This window comes from Peromyscus eremicus, chromosome 9 (assembly GCF_949786415.1).
Source record: "Peromyscus eremicus chromosome 9, PerEre_H2_v1, whole genome shotgun sequence".
Classification (NCBI taxonomy): Eukaryota; Metazoa; Chordata; class Mammalia; order Rodentia; family Cricetidae; genus Peromyscus; species Peromyscus eremicus.
The window spans coordinates 57043368-57064448 of NC_081425.1; the positions used below are offsets into that span (position 1 = coordinate 57043368).

Consider the following 21081-nt stretch of genomic DNA (forward strand, 5'->3'; position numbering starts at 1 on the left):
TTCATTGTGTCCCGTAAGTTTAGGTATGTTGTGTATTTTCATTAGAACTTTCATTAGAAAGTTCTTAATTTCTTCCTTTATTTCTGTCTTGACTTAGTTTTCATTCAGTAGAGAAGTATTCAGTTTCCAAGAGTTTGTATGTTTTCTGTTGTTTCTGCTGTTGTTAGAATCCAGCTTTAATCCCTGGTGGTCTGGTAGGTGCAGAGGGTTATTTCCATTTTCTTGTATCAGTTGACACTTGCTTTGTGATCGAGTATGTGTGTGCCACCATCGCCCAGCGTCTATGTCTTTTTATTGTGGAATGAGTCCATTGATATTGAGAGATAATAATGACCAATGATTGTTAATTCCTTTTGTTTTATTGGTAGTGGTGGTTGTGGTGGTCGTGGTGGTGGTTGGTAGTGATGTGTGTATGTGCTTCCCTTTTTTTGGTTTTGCTTGTGTGCAGTTATTTATTTCCTGTATTTTCATGGGTCCTTGGGTTGGACTCTTCCTTCTAGTACCTTCTGTAGGGCTGGCTTTGTAGATAGATACTGTTTAAATATGACTTTATCATGGAATATAAAGTTTTCTTCACCTATGGTGATTGAAAGTTTTGCTGGTTATAGTAGTTTGGGCTGGAATCTGTGATCTCTTATAGTCTGCAGGACATCTATCTAAGCCCTTCTGGTTTTTAGAGTCTCCATTGAAAAGTTGGATGTAATTCTAATAGGTCTGCCTTGTTATATTACTTGCTCGTTTTTCCTTGTAGCTTTTAATATTCTTTCTTGGTTTTATAGTGAAATCTCCCCAGGTGCCTGCCCTGAGGAGATTTTTACCAGGGTTCAGAACAGAAGCTTCAAGTGGCTAGGATTCTAATCTAAGCACACTGAGTTCTCTAGTCCATCACTTTATTCTTCCAAATAAATTCTATCTACACAGTTTCTTTTCTGTTCTCATACTTAGCTCCTCTCAGTCCCTTCTGCTGTTCTCTCATCTCTATCTAATTCTTTCCATCTCCGTCCTCATCTTTATTCTTCTCAATCAATTCCCCCCAGTGCTCTCAGAGAACCAGTGTATATATACAAACAGTAATTCTTTGGCAAAGCAATGCCAGGCTTGAAGTTCTCAGGGTTGCAGAGAGAGGTGATAAGGATCCACACATAAAGCAATAATTGTCAGCTTCCAATTACAACCCCAAAAGGGGAGTGACTGAAAGGGAATTCTCTGGTAGGGTCAACTAAAGGCTAAGATCAATTAGGAAATTCTAAAAAGTAATTTATGTGCTCAAACTATAATCTAGAAGTGGTTAGGTAAAATGTTAGGAGTTTGTATATGTCAGTATAAGTCACTAGTAAAGTAAAACATTTTTGCACAAGAAACGAAGCACCTATCATCTGCTTGGCCTTGTCAGAAATCTCCTTTGGTCAGTGGGAAATAACTGCCTTAACTCAGTAGCTAGCAAGTGGCTAAAACATCATCCCAGGAATGTGAGCAGTAAATCTCTTAAGTTAGGGTCTTGTGTAAATAACCCGGGGTGAGGTTAAGGAGTTAAGGATTTAATTGCTAGTGGTTATTTTCTCTTATCTGTAAGTGAGATGAGCTAGTGTTTATCTATGTGCAGTTTTGTCCTTGAAAAAAGGTATCTTTGCTGAAATATTTTTGTCCAGAGAATAGCCCTGGCCAGATATATGTTATTGAAAAATAAACACAGCTGGGGCCAGTTATCCAATTAGCCCAAGTTTATAGGGAAAGTTGTGCCCAAGATTGAGATGCAGTTGTGAGATTACATGTACACATAACATGGAAATGCACAGTAAATGGGAAGAATCATAACTGTTATTGCACAAGAAGTTTACAACAAGAAACAGCAAATACTTTCAAAAGGCAGTAATTCCATAACGCCTTGCATGATGGTTTCCTCTAACAGAACCCTTAGTTCTGATAGGTTGACCTTCTGAACTCTAGTTGTCACCTGCTGTATGCTCCCATGGTCTTTTGCTACCAGCCACTCTCAATAGTTTTATATGTTTAGTGTTTTGATTATTATGTGGTAAGGGGACTTTCTTTTCTGGTCCAATTTATTTGGTGTTCTGTAAGCTTCTTATACCTTTATAGGCATCTCCTTTTAGTTGGGGAAATTTTCTTCTATGATTTTGTTGAAAATATTTTTTGGGTCTTTGAGCTGGGTTTCTTTTCTTCTATTCCTATCAATCTTAGGTTTGATCTTTTCATAGTATCCCAGATTTCCTAGATATCTTTGTGTTAAGAATTTTTTAGATTTACCATTTTCTTTGACTGATATATCCATTTCTTCTATCATATCTTCAGTGCCTGAGATTCTCTCTTCTGTCTCTTGTTTTCTGTTGGTGAAACTTGCCTCTGTAGTTCCTATTGGCTTATCAAGATTTTTCATTTCCAGAATTCCCTCAATTTGTGTTTTCTTTATTGCTTCTGTTTCCAGTTTCAGGTCTTAAACAGTTTTATTCATTTCCTTCAACTGTTTGTTTTTTTCTTGGCTTTTTATTTGGTTTTGGTTTTGTTTTTTTGAGACAAGGTTTCTTTGTGAAGCCTTGTCCTAGAATTCACTCTGTAGACCAGGCTGGCCTCAAACTCAGAGGTCCACCCGCCTCTGCCTCCCAAGTACTGAGATTAAAGGCGTGTGCCACCACCACCTGGCTTTTTCTTGGCTTTCCTTAAGAGATTTATTTACTCCAATTTTTTGTTCTTTTCTTCCATTTCTTTAAAGGATTTATTCATTTCCTCTTAAGGGCCTCTATCATCTTTATAAAGTTTTTCTTGTGCTTCAGATGTGTTGGAATATTCAGGGCTTGCTGTAATAGGAAAGCTGGACTCTGGTGACAACATACTGCCTTAGCTGTTGTTGATTTTGTTTTTACATTTGTGTTTAGGCATCTGGGTTTGGGGTGATTATAGGTCTAGGTGCTGATTTCTGAGTTTGTCTTGTTGGATGGATTTCTTCTTGGTCTTCTGGCCAGTGTGGCCCGTGAGTGAGCAGGGGTCTCCACCCAAGTTGGAGTCTGGGACAGGGTGACAAGTTGGCAGTTGGGGATAGGTTCAGGGGGCACTGAGAGAGTGGGAGAGGTCTGCAGGCAGGCAGCCTACCTGGAGTTTTGGCCAGTGTAGCCTCCGGTTGAGCAGGCCATACTTGAATATATAGTGTTTTTTTTTTTTTATCTGTTCTGCCAACTTCTGTCTTCTTTTAGAATGTAATTTAATGATAGGCATGATTTGTATCTACCTTGTTCACTATACATCTTGTGCTTTTGAGTTCCTTCTTTTTTTTGATTACTTCCTCTTTTTGTTAAGTGGATATGTTCTAGTGTATAAGTTTAAATCCTTTGTTATTTGTTATAAAGTTTGAGTTACTCTTTTGTTAATTGCACTAAGGATTTCTATTGGCATGTTAATCTATAATAATGCAGTCCAGATAAATATCAACTTAATTTCAACACAACTTTGCTCTTACATAGCTTCATTTTTTTTCTTGTTTTGTGCCATTGTTGTCCTACACATTGCATACTAATTAATACATATGTTCATTAATTTAAATATGTGATTATTGTGTTATACTTTTCAATAAAATTGGAGCACAGGGGACTAAAAAAATACCTTTGTCTTTTCTGTTTATGTATGTAGTTTCTTTCTTGTCATCACAGCAGTAGCAGGAGGCATGACAAGCAGAGCCGCTCACCTCATGGCAGCCAGGAAGCAGGGAGACCACAGGACTGGGGACATAAACCCTTCCAGTGTGCACCTGATTCTTCCAAGTAGGCCTCACCTCTCAAAAGCCATCTGCTGGGGACATTTTCAGATGCATCCCGTACCACCTTTACCTTTTCTGTCTTCAGGGCATCCAAGCTCCTATCTAATGTCCTTTCATTATACCCTAGTAAATCCTTTATATATCCATTTTGGGAAAGCACTGTGGCATTACTTTTGTCCCTCAAGCAATATCCTAAGTTTCCTTCCCATGGCTTCTCTGAGAAGCCCACTTCTAGCCCTAGTGAGCATGCTTTGTACGTAATGTTTCTTTTGCTTTCATCTTTTCATCTTTGATTTTAAAAAATTTTATTACAGTTTTGTTAATTTTGTGTTCATGGGTGGAGGCACAGGTGTGCCACGGCTCCTCGGTGGAGATCAGAAGGCAACTTGTGGGAATTGGTTCTCTCCTTCCACCATGTGGATCCTATGGATTGAACTCAGGATGCCAGACTTGGATGGCGGTACCTTTATGTACTGAGACATCTCACCAGCCCTGTTTTGGGGTTTGAGAGATTTGTGATGGTTGTAGGTGTGGGTTTTTGGGTTAGCATACTTGAAGATCACTGGGTACCTTTAAAACGTTAAGGTTTTTCATCCAATTTCCAATGATTTTAGTCATTATTTTCTCAGTGTTCTCTGTTTACTTTTGTGTATCCTAAGAGTCTCGTGCGTGATTGGTATGTGTGGTGATATTTCTCGTGTCTGTGAAGCTTTGCTCGTGGTGCTCCTTCCTGTGTCCAGTTCCCATAGTATGTCATCTCAGGTGACCTTTGCAGTACAGTGATGACTGCCTCTGCTACTTCCTGTCTGTCAGCTGTGGAACCCTGCCAGTGAACTTTTCATTTCATTTATGCTTCTGAACTCCAAATTTTCTGTCCGGTTCTTCCATATAGTTACTGTCTCTGTTGATAGTTTTTGTAGGATAAGACATTTTTCTCCTCCTTTTCTGTAGTTCTTTTGATTGTTCCTTTTAGTGCTGTGCATGTATTTAAAACAGTTGATATAAATGTTTGTGAAAGAAGTCCACCATCTCAATTTCTCTACAGACACTTTTTTCTGTTGTTGAATTGTGTTTTGTTATGTTGTGTTGTTGTTTGGTTTTTGATTGATCTGATTGATTGGTGTCTCACTCTGTAGCCTGAGTTGGCTTTGAACACTTGGTAATCTTTCTGCCTCGGCCTCCTGAGTGCTGCGATTAGAGCATGAGTCGTCATGACCAGCTTCAGGGTCCCTTTTTATTGAGTGTTGGCTGTTGTTGCTGTGGTTGTTTTTTAAGACTTACTTATTTCTAGTGTGTGTGTGAATGCTGTGCACCCACATGTGTGCCTGGTGCCCATGGAGGTTACTAGAGGGTGTTGGATCCCCTGGACCTGGAGTTACAGATGATTGTGAGCCGCCTTGTAGGTGCTAAGAACCAAACCTGCACTGTATGCCTTTGATAACTGCACAGCTCTGAAAAGGGTGACTTTGAGAACGTTTGTCAGTGCCTTTATGGAAGCTGTTTGCTTTCTTTCCTTTCACGGAGGAAAGAGATTTCACTGGTAGAGATTCTTGCTGTACTATTTCCACTGACTTTACTTGAACAGATCCTGAAGGAACGGTGACCCCAATTTTATCCCTGTAACATTGTCCTCCAAGTATGAAACTGGGGCACAGACACTCAAGTAGATAAGGCCTGGCTAATACAGCGCCAATCAACTTGTACTAGTAAGAACTCAAGGTGAGCTCGTAGCCACCAAGAGTTAAGCTGAAAATGTGAAATTTATTTATTGAGTGGAAAACAGAACCAAGAAGAGGCAAGAAGAGATCTGTATTTTGAGTCACACCATGATCACACCATATACATTTTTCAAAACTCATTGTATGCATAGGAATTTGCTCTTTGTAGAATATACCTCAGTTTACAACAGACATACAGGGCTTTAGAATTGGAAAACTGGGAGATGAGAAACTCTCAGTTCATTTAAACCTAGACCTGAGTAAGCAACAGTGGGAATTCTGGGTCAGGACAGAGTGAATATGCTGAGTAAAGATCAGAAGATAGGTGTGAAGGTCACGGTGAAGGCGAAGGTCACAGAGCCAAAGTGTGTGTCTTAGTCATCTATTGCTGTATAAACCTTTATCCCAGAATTTATTAGCATCTTGAAACATAAGCCTTTAGTATCCCAGACAGCAATATAGGTCAGAAATACAGCAGCAGCTTAGCCCGGTTGTTTAAGCCTTAGCTTAAAAACTGAATCTGACATCCTCTGGTAGCCTCCATGAGCACCAGGCACACATGTGGGCAAACATCATTCACACACACAATAGAAATAAGTAAGTCTTAAAAAACTGTCAATAAAAAGGGACCGTGAAGCTGATCATGGTGAATCGTGCCCTAGTCCCAGCACTCAGGCTGAGGTAGAAAGATTAAGTGTTCAAAGCCAACTCAGGCTACACAGTGAGACACTGTCTCCAGTCAATCAAAAACCAAACAATGAAACATAGCAAAGCATAATACAACAGAAAGAAGTCCTTACAAAACATCTAGAGGTCTCATGAGGTTGCTGTCACCTGGGTTAAGTGAGAGGTAGATATATAATGTAGAAAATGGAGAAAATTCTAAGATGTGGGACAAAGGTAAGTCCCTTAATATGTGTAGAAACCTAAATGTATGCTCTTTAATAATATATATATATATGCATGAGTTTATGTGTTACATGTATTGAGAAAGTCTTATGCATTCATACCAAATAAACAAGGATGATTCTAAGGTAGAAAAATAAGAAAGTGGTGGGGAAAGAAGTGTTTTTTGTTTTGTTTTTAAAGAAGTGTTTTTCTATGTGTGTTCAATACACTTGAATTTTTATAGAGAATCGTGTTTTAGCTTAGAAATTGAATCATGAGCTTGGTAGTGATGCAAACTTTTTTTTTTTTTTTTTTTTTTTTTTTTTTGAGACAAGGTTTCTCTGTGTAGTTTTGGTACCTGTCCTGGATCTCGCTCTGTAGATCAGGCTGGCCTCAAACTCACAGAGATCTGCCTGGCTCTGTGTCCCTAGTGCTGGGATTAAAGGTGTGCGCCACTGCCACCCAGCTGACACACACTTATTATAATCTATCACTCAATGGGGCTAAGTAGGAAGATTGTAACACAAATCTTAAAAGGTTTTATAATAAAAACCCATAGCCAGATATTGGGGTGAAAGCTGAAAGATCAGAGAAGCGGAACAGCCAGCCACTAGCTTGCCTCTACAAAATCATCAGCCTCAAGAGAAGGATCATGCCTTATATACCTTTCTATGTCCTGCCATGCTTGGGATTAAAGGCGTGTGTCACCACTGCCTGGTTCTGTTTCTCTCATGTAGCCCAGTGTGGCCTTGAACTCACAGAGATCCAGACCTACCTCCTGAGTGATAAGATTAAAGGTGTGTGCCACCACTGCCTGACCTCTATGTCTAATTTAGTGACTGGCTCTGTCCTCTTATCCCCGGTAAGCTTTATTGGGGTACACAATATATCACCACAGAAGATTATTGTTCAAGACAGGCTTGAGACACATAGTAACTTCTAGGCCATCCTGGCCTATCTAACGAGACTCTGACTCAAATATAACAAAATATATTTAAACGTCTCTGATTGCATTATAAAAGTAAATTAGAGAGGTGGTAGCAGTTCTGCAGTAGAAAATTGCTGAGGGATGTGCAGTGGTCTAATTTAAGAGGAACATTCATGAGGATTTTATATTTTAGTGTTTTGAGGTGGCTTATTCTTGTCATCAGAGTTATTGCAGTTGTCCAGGTAAAAGAGGCTTAGATTCCAAAATGCAGGAATGATGACTTGAAGGAGGAAATTTGGCAAAAATGTAAGAGTTAGGGGAGAGAGTGGGTAAAACTGAGCTAGCTCATCCAGGAAGACAAGCAGATGAGAGGTGTGATTAATGAATTAGGCTACTGTGTTGATCTATGAGAAATTCTCATTGAGGCTTCCTAGCTGGTGGTTTTCAAAAACAGGCTGTGCCCTGAGAGTCTCTTACATTTACTTTTTAAATCATTATTGTTGGTAATTATGATGATCAAAGGAAGAAGCTTCAACAAGGAATCCCAGGGGCCACTACTGTGTAGGGAGCTAACATAACACCTGGAGCTAAAAAGATGCTCTGGAGGAGCTGAGTCCCTCGTTCCAAGGATGGTGATGATATGAATGGTCAGTAGTGTCATATTCCATAAATTATGGCAGGACAAAAAACATGGAAAGGTAGAGTCCAGCACTTAGATTTAGGAGACTGGGTTATGGTTGAGAGCCCTCTAGTGGAAGGGAGCAGGGTGTTTAAGAGTCTGATAGCAGCAGCCCATAAAGCTGAAGTTTGGAAGGTGGTGTGAATGGAGCCTCAAGACTGTTTCCACTTCCTTTGGATACAAGGGCCTTACTTTCAGGGGTTGTTTTGGTCATTGTATGTAAATTGTGTGTAATTTGTCTTTGCTTCTGCCCTACCAGAGTTAGAAAAGAGGAGGGTTTGAAGAGCTGAAACTTTTATAGAGATTTTCTTCCACAGCAGGGAGGGTAGTGTCAGGGAATTTTTCTCCCAAGGGAAGTGGCAGAGCTAACAAGCAGTAAAGAGCAGCTCCTGGGACCTGAATGCCAAGTCCCACAGGGCTTTTAAACCAGCCTGGAAGGTGGGTCAAGGACCCTTGAGAAAAACGGTTTCCAAGTGTGACCTTTGCTGTTTATCCATCTGTTTTACAATACCCCCTTTGGAAAGTGGCTTGCTTTACTGGATTATATTCAGCAGTATTGTCTGAACCTGAGATGAGTCAGGAGGACAGCCTGTATCACTTGCTCCTCTCTTTGTTTTATTGAATTCATAATTGCACAGAGAGAAAATGTGACGACATGTTTTTAAGTTGATCACATGAATTGCAGACAAGAGACAGAAGTGACCTTCTTTTTATGAGTCTTCATTCACTTTAATTGCAGCATTTCTGAAAGAATCAACAGAAACTATGATAGTCAGTGTCAGAATCCAGAAATTACAGCATCTATAGAAAGATCAAGGAAGCTTTAAAGGTGGAAATATAGGAGAAGTTTACAATTTTAGATTTATAGTGTGTGCCTGTAAGCTTTTGATTATATAAATATAAATGTAATACAGACCGTATAAGATTATATATTCATAAAAGTATATACTTTCTGATTTATATCAAGAGTATGTTTACATATTAATGTATACTCTATCTACCTTTTGAATTTTAAAAACTTGTAGGGCTCTTTTTAAATTTTATGTACAGTACGTGATAACTTGACTTTTATAAAGTAGAGACACCCACCTTCCACATCAGTAAAGGGCGACACTGGCTGCTGTATAAACACACCTTCATCCTCAACCTTTTCTTTTCCTACATGGGTACCAGTATGTTGATTTGCATCCCTATAGATAATATAGTGTATGGCTTTTGGGTGTCTGCTGTTTGGGAAACAGCATTGTTTCTGTGAAATCTACCCAGTTGGTACATATACTAGTAGTTTATCCTCTTCCTGTTGCTATAGCAGTCTAAAGTAGAAGACACAGATATCATAGTGTATGCATTCTGTAGCTGATGCATTCGGCTTTTGAGCCAGGGACTGCTCTGTGTAAATGCACATTTATGAGGCTTCTGGTGCATGTCTTTTGAGTAGATTTGTTCTGGATAAGTACTCATTCCTGTGGGCTGTATATCCAGAGTTCACCTTTCGTGGATACTGTCGATTTGTTTCTGAAAATAGCTGCCATAGATGAAACCCATGGTCATGCTAACTCTAAGTATTAATGGTTTATTGTTGTTAGATTAGGTTTTGGTTTTTTGTAGCTTTAAAAGAAACATTAAATGTATGACAGTGTTTTGTCATGAAAATAATAGACTGTAACTTGATATCCTTTGGATGGGCTTTTGCCCTCTGACACAGCATGGCCAGCTAGCACTCCTACCATGTGGGTTCTATGGTTCAGTATGTGTGTGTTCTAATGTGAGGAAGATTTAATGTTGGAGCAGGCTAACAGATCTCATACATCCTTTTTCTAACTATTTCTAACTAACAATATTTTTTTAACTTCCCTGGTTTGTTTTTTTTTAACCGATGTGGTAACAGCTGGAAATCCATAATTTTATTTGGTTGGCAAGAAAATGGATTTTGATTTCGTGGAAACTGGGTTTCTCTGTGTAGCCCTGGCTGTTCTGGAACTCACCTGGTAGACCAGGCTGGCCTCAAACTCAGAGATCTGCCTGCCTCTGCCTCCCAAGTTCTGGGATTAAGGCGGACACCACCACTGCCCAGCCATTTTCTTCTAGTATAAAAAAGATACCCATCGCCGGGCGGTGGTGGCGCACCGCCTTTAATCCCAGCACTCGGGAGGCAGAGCCAGGCGGATCTCTGTGAGTTCGAGGCCAGCCTGGGCTACCAAGTGAGTTCCAGGAAAGGCGCAAAGCTACACAGAGAAACCCTGTCTCGAAAAACCAAAAAAAAAAAAAAAAAAAAAAAAAGATACCATGATGCCTGAAACTAGATTTTGTTGAAGATATTGCCAAACACAGCTAATTTAATTATCCAGAATAATCAGCGTTCTTTTCTAGCAAGCACTCAGCACTAGCTGCTAGCGCCTGCGTCACATGGATCTTCTACCACTGGGAAACAGCTCTGGGAATTACTTCAAAAAGAGTCTAGAGAAGAAGCAGCTCCCACAAGTTGTCCTCTGACCTTGTGCTCTGGACACACACACACACACACACACACACACACACACGTGCGGGCATAAGAAGAAAAGTAAAACTTTTTAGTCAGAGAACTTTCCTTCGTAGTCTACCTTTTAGCTTCTCCTCCCATGTTCTCAATGGTCGTCTTCTAATAGGAATTGCTAAGTGTCTGAAAAACCCCGAGGCCTTGCTTTTAGTTAACATTTGATAATGTCATGGTAGCCTGCCTCCTGTTGAGCACCAAAGCTTTAAACAGCTGTTGGCACAGTGGTGTTTAGCTGTGTCCCAATGCCACGTGAGTACGTTAACCTTTTGGAGCAGTGGTTCTCGACCTTCCTAACGCCGCAACCCTTTACTACAGTTCCTCGTGTTGTGGTGACCCCCAACCTTAAATTCCATTGCTACTTCATAACTGGAATTTTGCTACTGTTATGAATCATAATGTAAATATCTGATAAGCAGCATATTAGGATCATGATCCACAGGTTGAGAACCACTGCTTGTCATAGCCAGATGATCTTTTGGAAATGTCTTGTTTCTTTTCTTTTCTTCTTTTTTTTTCCCCCCTGATTTCTCTGCTTTTGCCAATTGCATATTGGGTTTTTAAGAATATAATGACCAGAATAAGTGTGTGATTCTTGAAAGTTTTGAAACATTCTTTTGACTTTATATGTGTAAGTCATCCATATCTCTAAGTAATTGCTAACAAGAAGCTTCTAGCAAGAGCATAGCACTACTGTTGTGTAGTCTGTTCTGTTTGGAAGGGAAGTCATGTCTGGAAACTGATCTTTCTTGAGAGGTCACACTGTAACCTAAGTCTGCAGGTCTGCCAACTCTTGCTTCTAATGGAGATGGGTCTAAGATGCTGAAATGAATTAGCAAGTAGCCAGAAAGCTCATTGAAGACAGTGTGTTCAATGACCTTTCCTTTCCTAGCCCCTAAATCTTTGTATTAGTGTCAATATTGAGAAATAAAACTTGCTAACTAGATCTTTCTCTCTCAAAGTATCTGTTAGAGCATCTTGTTCTTAACCAGCTGTAGCATGTAGCTCTGACAAGTGATGTTACTTGGGCATCTTTTCGATATCTCATATTTATGGACTCAGTTTGCAGATTAATTCTCAAAGCCACTATAAGGTCTTCGTTAATAAATTGTTTTGACTTCTCTTAGGTAATACTGCATATGTCCTAGTCATGGTGGTCAGGCTAGTGTTAAGGAGTTTTCTCAGGTTGTAGCTTCCTCACGCAGTCATGTAGAATCAGCACTGAGTGACTGAAACCACCAGAGCCCTCTTTAACTTGACTATGATTTCAGTGCCCCACCAAGAGCTGTTTTCTTTCCCTGTAGGGATCAGCCAGAGCCGGATCTCTCATTGGCTGTTGCAGCAGGGATCAGACCTGAGTGAGCAGAAGAAAAGAGCATTTTACCGATGGTATCAACTTGAGAAGACAAACCCTGGTGAGTACTTCTTTTTATTTATTGTGCCTAAATGAAAAGCATAATTATTGCATTGACTCCATGTGTTAATTTGTTGAGAGAAACTATTTCATGATTTAATGTCTTCCTTTATGCAAGGAGGCAACTGTAAAACCTAAGCCCTGGTTGTAATTGTGTTTAGGGTTCTGTTTCCTGGGCTGGTTCACCTTTTCCTCTCAATCACCTCTTGACTTTCAGATCAGGTGATTTTCCTAGGCTCAGTTTGGAAGGATGGTCATGATATCAGTGGCTAGCTCTCTTTTCAACTGTGCACAAGTAAAATTTACCTTTTTTCAATTTTTGGAAAAACATTATGTTAATTGGTGTGTATTTAGTATTTTTATTAAGTTCATTCTGTACCATTCCAATGACCTTTCCTAATGGTTTTGTGTTTTTAATGCTTGTAGCCTGGGTAATAAATTCATTTTGGAGTTTTAAGGTGAAGCTGTTCACATAACTCCTAGCAGCAGCACTAGATTGGAAAACAGGATGAAATCTTAAGGAAAAAGACCATGAAAGTCTTGGTGTTTGGAGTTGCCAAGAATAGACAACATTTCTTCCAGGATACCTTGAACAAGTGATAGATCAAGAAAAATACGATGTCATGGGAATGGCTGTCTTAGGCTGCATGTTACACAGGTCGTGGGAATGAGCCCCGTCTCAGGAATATTGAGATAGCTTCTGCGGTACCACTGCAGAGAAAGCCCTCAGGCATGCCAGGGGAGGTGTGGCCCGTAACAGTGCTAGCCCTGAGCTGCAGATACAGAGTGTTGCGTGGAAGTGCCTTTGAGGGGGTGTGTACGGTAAGTTTTGTTGGTTTTTCTCAACAAAGCAAAACAGAAAATATCAATCTATACAAAGAATTTCTAGAATCTGTTCTCCCTTATTTTCTCTTTTGAAGCGTTATAGATATACAAACATTAAAAAAGACCAACAAGGTATCTAGTTACTTATGGTTACCTTATTGGATACAAAAATTATGAATATTTTGCTGTGTTTGCTAATAATTTTTAAGATTTACTTGTGTGTCATGTCCTAATAATGAGGGTAGTTTCCTACAAAACCACGATCTCTGTTATTGTCCCTAAGAAAATGAATACTTCCACAGTTACCTAGTCCTTCATCACATCTCTCTGTTACAAGAGTGTCCTGTATAGCTAGCTCAATATCTGTTTTCTCCCTCTCTCTCTTTTAATAAGCAGTATAAGTTTTAAGTCAGCAAATTAGAATGCTTCCCTAGACTCTTAAATTGCCCAAACTTTTTACTTTCTAATGATATAAAATCTTGTTATTTTACAGACTGTACCACATTGTAGATATTTCCAAATTGTTCAGTTTTACTCTTAAAGGCCTTGGTCCTTATCTTCTCTATTGCCTTATACAGTGGGAGTTCAAGTTGAGGGCTCTCTTAAATCCAGGTTGAATGTTTTTGTCAAGAACAGTGCATAGATTTTTTTTAGGGGTTCCCTGTTGTAATGACATCAATTTACATTGAGATGCAACAAAAAATAAAACAGATTGATAGGGAAATGTGTGGTAGGATAGGGGAATATTGAGTAGTACAAGTATGATTTTGCTGTGATATTTTTCTCAATAAAGCATTAGGTGAAAATACTGTGAATAATAGGAATTTCATGTTGCCACATGTCATGAGGCGTTGTCAAGTGGCAACACTATGCATGTGCTATGTTTGATGGTGGTGTTAAGGTGGAGCTAGATCTGTGCTTTGCATTTTTAAGTAGTCTGTGTTGCTACTTTTGCTGTGGGGTGAGTACTCTGTCCTGTGCTAGGTGCTCTCAGCATTTCTTGAAGATCCTTGCTCAGTCAGTGCTTCCGGTGACATTTGTAAAAATTAGATAATCTCATCCATCCTTCCTTCAACATTTACCAGCTTAAATTTTTGTGTACAAAAATTTCGTGCTTTCATATTTTCTGGTAATATCTAGAAGGACAAACAAATCTTTTAAAAAACTCCCTCTGTACTTATTACTGTTACATATTGCAAGGCAACACCTTTCAAAGGGGAGCTGAAATGCAAATGACATGTAGTTTCATATTCTCTAGCAGCCATATTTCAGAAAGAAACAGTGAAAATTCAGAGTAATGATGTATGTTAACACATGTCACTTCAACGTTTAATTTCCAGTTTGAAAATGAAACATCCCCACTACCTGCTTACTTCTCGTCCAGATTCTTTAGAAATCAGTCTGTGTTTTACACTTACAACACAATTTCCAACCGACTACATTCCAAGGGTCTAGTTATCACGTGTGGCTGGTGCTTCCATATGAGGCCAACACTAGTCTAAGATATTCTTGAAGCAGCCTGTCAGACCTGATGCTAAGCAGTCTCCCAAAGCTGAGTCACAGCAAAGCCAGTGATTGACAACAATGCGAGGTGGGTGGAGAGGGAAGGACACTTGGTGTGTGGTGTGCATTATAGAGCAGCATAGGATGATAGCAGGAGTTGAACTGTGAGGAGAACTGTGTTGATTCCCAGGATTTGGTACCTAGGACAGAGCTGGCATAGAGACTGATCATGGTTCTTAAGGCTGAATTCCCACACTGGGTAAGATTTAGGCTGTACTCCAGCTTGGGGCAGGGTGGAAGCTGTTGACATAATTACTTCACTAGCAAAGGAAGGGGAGCTGCAGCAACGTTATTAGTTGGTGGCTCTGTTCCCTTCGAACTCCTATTGTAAGAGTCCAGCTTGCAACCTTGGAATGATTTCTTTTTTGTTTTTAATCTTAATTCCCATTTAACTGTATCTACAACTTGAGCTAGGCCCACCCAGCACTGAGACATTGGTGGCGCTGAGACATGACTCCCACCCAGCAAGATGGAATAGAGGGCACCCAAATGGGGGGCATGGGGAAAGACTACACTCACAGGGAGCAACCCTCTGCACAGGCAGTATCTCATTTGAAGAATGAGTGCTTCTACGTGCATACGTGGGCTTTTTATTGATGTTGGGTCACTGCCTCCTTTTTAGGAACTCTTTTTGTTTAAAGCCCCAGTCTGTACTTTTTTTGTTTAAAACCGCATTATGTTTGTTATAATGTACAAGTAGCTAAAAAAACAAAAAAGGTAAGTTGCTAAATGGTAAATGGTAGTTTTGTTATGATTGCAATGGTTGAATATTATTCATCAGAATTTAAGTTTCTTCTTTGTCTTTTCACCTTTAATGTAAGAGGTAATGTAGCATAGGATCCTTCCTGGATATATCTTTGCTGACTTTAAAATAACCTTTGATTTTGCCTAAAGGATGATATTTTTTCTTCTGTGGGTTCTTCAGAGTTACTGTTATCTTTGAATACAGTGTTGCACCTAAGACTAGTTTCTCTTCTCTCTGCCTGTTAAAGAGTTGCTTGAAGTGACTCACATTCTTTGCAAGTCACTAGAATCACCTGATTGAGAACTGGTTAAATTCTCTACAAGAGAATATTGTAGGCTGGGCAGCGGTGGCGCACGCCTTTAATCCCAGCACTCCGGAGGCAGAGCCAGGCGGATCTCTGTGAGTTCAAGGCCAACCTGGTCTACAGAGCGAGATCCAGGACAGGCTCCAAAACTACACAGAGAAACCTAGTCTCGGAAAAAAAAAAAAAAAACGAGAGAGAGAGAATATTGTAGAACTATATTGTTATTTTTGATGTGTTTTGTGTGAATTATATTTGCATACAGTGAAACAGCAATCAGAAGTTAAAAAAACAATATATACGAAAAAATATATACTACATTACTATCTGTATGCAAAGAACATGCACACATACACATAGGCAGTTTAGATTTCTGTAAGTATGGAAGTTGTCAGGAATTCTCGATTAAGAACTGATAAGAACAGCTCTGAAGAGGGACACTGGTAATAAGGGAAGCAGTAGAAAGACATAATTATATCACCTCTGGGTCTTTGTTTTGCAGTGCTTGAGATTGAACCCAGGGCCTTGTGCATGGTAGGCAGGCATTTTACCATTAAACTGTGGCCTTCTGAAAATTTTAGACCATGTAGTCTGTTTGGAAAATGCATAAATGTGTGAAGGAGGGAGGGAGAAAAAGATGTGACAATCAATTTGTTCACATTGCGATAACAAGAGAAGAACTCGGTTCCTGAGATGTGGTTCGCAGCTTATCTGAAGCAGTTTGTAGAAAACAAGCCATGCATACGTTTATTAGGATACCACACCCTTTCCTCTGCCCAGCAGAGAGGATATCAGGAGAAATGTAAATAGCATCATGTTTTCACATACATTCTGAGAAGAAATACAAAATTAAGGCAAACCACAAAATGAAAAGCTGGCTTTTCTGTTCCCTAATACAGAAATATCTGGCAAACAAGCTGCTGTATTTGTAGATTCTTTGCCTACTCTTGGCCTTAGTGGACTTCTGGTCCTTTATTAATCAAATTGAGCTCCACAGTCTTTTCTCTTGTCTGACTCAACCTTTACTATGGCAGGCAGGGTTTGCGGGCACCTGCAGGCTCCAGATCCTGATCCTGCAGACGTCACATTAACACAGTCTGGTGGGAGGCTTGTGTATAGTGCACATGAAGTCAGTGTCAGATCAGAAGAAAACACCCATGCTTTGCATGTAGCATGGCAGAGCTCTGGGAAGTGTGGGGGTGACATGAGAGAGGATGAGAAAGACTTGGGAGAGCCATTTCCCATTTCCGTGCATAGAGTACTAATGGCCTTCTTCTACTAGCTGATTAATAGGGGCTCACCCAATTCTAACCCGGTACACAAGATAATCTTATCTATAGAATACTCACTGAAAACTTAAAATCCAATACTAAATTATAAAAGTTTTTTTTTTCCTCATGGGTTGAGATTTGCCAAATAAGAGTACAAAATTTTGTTTTAATGTGAACTAAGGTATAATGTGGGAAAGTGTTACTAAGTTAAGTCACTCATAAGGGAGTCCCTGGGCCTTTCTCCAGCCCAGAACTCCTGTATTGACGCAGGGAAGTTTTAAGGCTTGTCCTCACTGTTCCTGCATTCTGGTTTCTTTGCATTGTTCTGTCCAAGTCAATAATTTTGACCCTATTCTTGTATAATTCACTGCTCCCTGTCTCTCTGAAACAAAACAAAGTAGACTATGCTTTCTATAGGAAATCTGTATTTATTCCAGAATGCTCTGTGTGCCATTTTCTTGTTTTTTCCTTTTACCATGTGTGGGAGTATGCGAGTGTGTGCTGGGGGGGGGGGGGGGTACACACATATGTGGGTATATGTGCACCTGAGGGTTCGAGGCTGATGTCAGGAGTCATCCTCAATCTCTCTCTTCCATCTTATTCATTGAGGCAAGGTCTCTCAGCCAAACCCTGAGCTCACACATATAGATAGTCTTGCTACCTGGCTTGCTCTGGGGAGCCCTGACTCCACATTCCCAGGCTGGGTGAGTATTTACAGATTTAAAATTGCCCAATTTTACCTTCTGTATAAATAGTCTTGATTTCTTTCAAAGTCACCGGGTCACTACTTCCTTCTCTCGGTTTTATCCCCATTTTCCTCCCTCTTTTTTTCTTCCTTTTAATCTAATTTTAATCCTTTTTCACAGGAAGTCTAGACAATGCAGAATATTTTTAAATGACTGATACTATTAACAGTAAATCCCAATAACAAGAGAGCACTCCTGTTGTACATTGACTGTCCACTTCCTTCAGCCTATTAGGATTCTGCCCTCTGTTAATATGCATGCTGGACCTCGTTGTCTACCTACAAGAACGTGCCACAGTTCTAGCAGCATGTTGGAGCTCACTCATTTGTTGTTCTCTTCTCCCTCTTTCCCTCTACTCTGAAACTCTTTATCCCTTCACCAGATCAAACCTGGGGTAAGAAAACCCATGGCCTTATCTAGTCTATTTCTGCCTTCGTCTGACCAGCTGTGATGTTAGTTAGCTTGGCTATATGGGCATTTTCTTTCTAGAACAAAATTTGTATAATTTTAATTAGGTAGAGTCTTACCCTAAACTCTTGCCATGCTGTAATCCTTGCTTGCTTTGCAAAAAAAAAAAAAAAAATAGGAGACTTTCAACCAGGCCCACGTAATTCTGACAAACTTAAAAAAAAAACAAAAAAACAAAAAAACAACTATTTGTTTATGTGTGCAAGTGTTTTTGCCTGCATGTGTGTCTGTGCACCATTTACAAGCCTGGTGGAAGTTACAGACAGTTGTGAGTCATCAGCTGGGGCTTGGAATTAAACCTGGGTCCTCTGGAAAAGCAGCCAGAGCACTTAACCACTGAGTTCTCCAAGCCCTTTTCTCAAACCCATTGGCCATAATATAAAAGATCCAAACTCACTGGTGATAGTGAAGAGATTCAAAACTACTGGCCTTGGTACAAAAGATTCACACTCATTGACTGCTTGGAAAAAGCTTACAAACTTAACTACATGTAAATTAAGATAAAAAATATACCATAAATATATAGCAGATGACAAATGAAAGAATAATTACAGCTATGAGACTAGTAATTGATGTTGTGTCTCCACTCAGATAAAATCTATAGCTCAATAGGAAAAGGACTATAAACTAACAAAAGATAGATAACAGTCAATAAACAAGAAAGGTGCTCATTTTTACTATTAGTAAGGCCTTTTATCTTAAAGGTATTTTTTTTTTCCTGCCAAATTGGTGCATTTTAGAAGTAGTAGGTGTAGTATTTGGAGGATGTGATGAAATAATAGCTGGAGGTGGTTGTGATGACTCGTATTAATTATCTGCTGTGATACAAACCATGCTGTATCTTTTTCCAGCTTAGCACAACAAAGATTTATTTTCTGTTTCTATAGACCAGGAATCCAGGAGCAGCATCCTCATGAACTTTTAGTCAAGCTATCAGCCTGGGCTGCAGTCACTGGAACTGGATGGTCCACTTGCAAGGCCACTCACATGGATGTTGGCTGTCCCTGTTCCTTACTGCCTCATGGCCAGAGACAGCAGTTCCTCAAGAGCCCCATCATCCATTCTCACCTAGCACCTCCTCCCTTGAGCTAGTGATCTGAGAAAGAGAGGTGCCCTAGTGTCTTAGTTCTGGACAAGACATGCTCTCACTGCCACATGCTTTTGCTCACACAGTCTAGTCCCGAGTAGAGAGTGGGAAAGCACCACACAAAGGCACAGCTCCCAGGAGGCAAGGAAGGACCCATGAAGCCCTTGGGGGCTGGCTACCAACATGGCTTTTTTGGGACTATATGTCTGGGTATTTATTTCTCTTTGTCAGCTGGGTATAGAAGCATCCACATGATGTGTATTGTGGCTTGGTGTACAAAGTAGCTTTTCCCCCCACTGTCTGGCACTTGGGTAGAATGGCAGAAGCACCTGGAGATGACGTGAACATCTTTCACTCTATGCAGACTTTCCACATGGCTAGTGAGAGGGGTTGATCTTACTTCTTAAAGGGCAGCTGAGCCAGCATCCCAGGGGACAGACTGAAGGTACAGGGCTCCCTGTGATCTAGCCTTGGACTTTCTCCATGTCATAGACCTGCCCAGATCTAAAACACAGTGACCAGGAGGCAGAGCTTACTGCGAAGGTCTGTATTTAGACGGTACAGTACCTGCAAAGGCCAGAAGAAGGCACTGGATCCCCTGGAACTGGAGTTACAGATGGTTGTTAGCTGCCATCTAGGTGCTGGGAATTGAACCCATGTCCTTTGGAAGAACAGTCAATGCTCTTAATCATTAAGCAATCTCTACAGCTCTTTGATCATGTTTTTAAAAATAAAATATTAAATATATTAGCCTTCAAGTCTCAGTGAACAAAAAGCTTATACTCAGACCTCACTGTCTTGTTTTCATGGTATCTTTGTAATACTGATTTTTTTTAATTGCAAAAAATTTGCTTTAAAAAAATGTCTTATTTATTCCAGGGGCTACGTTAAGTATGAGACCTGCCCCCATTCCAATAGAGGACCCTGAATGGAGACAAACACCTCCCCCAGTCTCTGCCACACCTGGAACCTTCCGACTCCGACGAGGGAGTAGATTTACCTGGAGAAAGGAGTGCCTAGCTGTCATGGAAAGGTATGTCTCCTGTTCCTATGAGATGCTTCCCAGACAAGTTTCATATCCAGCAAATAATCTGAGGTCCAGATTTTAGCTCTGCAAATATTACAGACTATTAGGATTGTTCTGTTGTTGAAATAAGAGAACTCACAAAGCTAGGATTAGCATCTGTCGGCCTATTTTACTTACAATTTAATCTTGTCATCAGTAGCATAACAGTTTTTAGAGTTAATATTTTAAATGTGTATTTTTCTTTTGTTTTGAAAAAACTCTGAAGTCTTTATTTCATCAGTATTAAACTGTAAAGGAGGGAACTGAGACTCACTTTTCTGAAACAGGGGGGTGATCTCAATGAACGGATCTCCAAAGGTTTAAAAATATATTTAATAGAACCTGATCCATATCTGATTTTAGTACTTTTTGACAGCTTCATTTTCCCCATCTGACATGGTGTAAATACATGCTTATAACACATTGCTGTATATAGTATATATATATAGTGTAACTGTCCTTTAAGTACCCCTCCCCCTCCAACACACACACCTTCCATAAGTGAGATCTCTAGGACTCTGATTTGGTGGAGAGGTTGACAGGCAGCGGGGTCATTCTTACCTAATCTGACCGCTAGTGTGGCATCCTGGACAAAACACCTGATGCAGGTTCAGAAGTACTAAAACCTGACTGGACTCTGATGAAGTCAGAGACCAAAAGTGTATCTTCTTGTCTCTAAATGAAAGTGTCAGTAGCCAGCAACGTGCTATCCAGGATGTTGGCCATCTCTCTTTTACCTGCTTCACGTTCATTTGCCGGTGCATTGACATCACTGCCTGACTGAGGGCAAGCTTTACAGTGTTGAGTTCAAATGACATAGAAGTGAATAGGTAGCCATGGAACAGTCAGTTATCCATTGCTCTGAAGTACTCTCTCTCACTCTGGGCTGTGGCTAAGAGTAGAGCCATGTGTTTAATAATGAGCCCATTTCTTCCTGATTGACGGAAGTGAAAGGGGGGACTCATGTTCTGGGGGTCTGATTGCAGTCTGCTCCATTTCGCTTATCTCGAAAGTTTGATTCTTTCTGAAAGTTTGTTTCAAATTTTCCACATAGCTGATGGGAATGAAAGTAATGCCCAGCTT

The 21081-nt window shown here is 40.1% G+C and overlaps 1 protein-coding gene across 13 annotated transcripts in view; it reads left to right on the top strand.

Annotated features, from left to right (window-relative positions):
- Hmbox1 (homeobox containing 1) overlaps positions 1–21081 on the top strand; it is a 136457-nt gene that overhangs the window by 76947 nt on the left and 38429 nt on the right. For all 13 annotated transcript variants that reach the window (XR_009381217.1, XM_059273472.1, XM_059273475.1 and 10 more), the window contains exons 5-6: positions 11817–11927; positions 19812–19965. Coding sequence is in view for 12 of the 13 variants with exons in the window: in XM_059273472.1 (XP_059129455.1) it covers positions 11817–11927; positions 19812–19965 (265 nt within the window). In the remaining variant the exon portion in view is untranslated. The remainder of the gene's footprint in view (positions 1–11816; positions 11928–19811; positions 19966–21081) is intronic.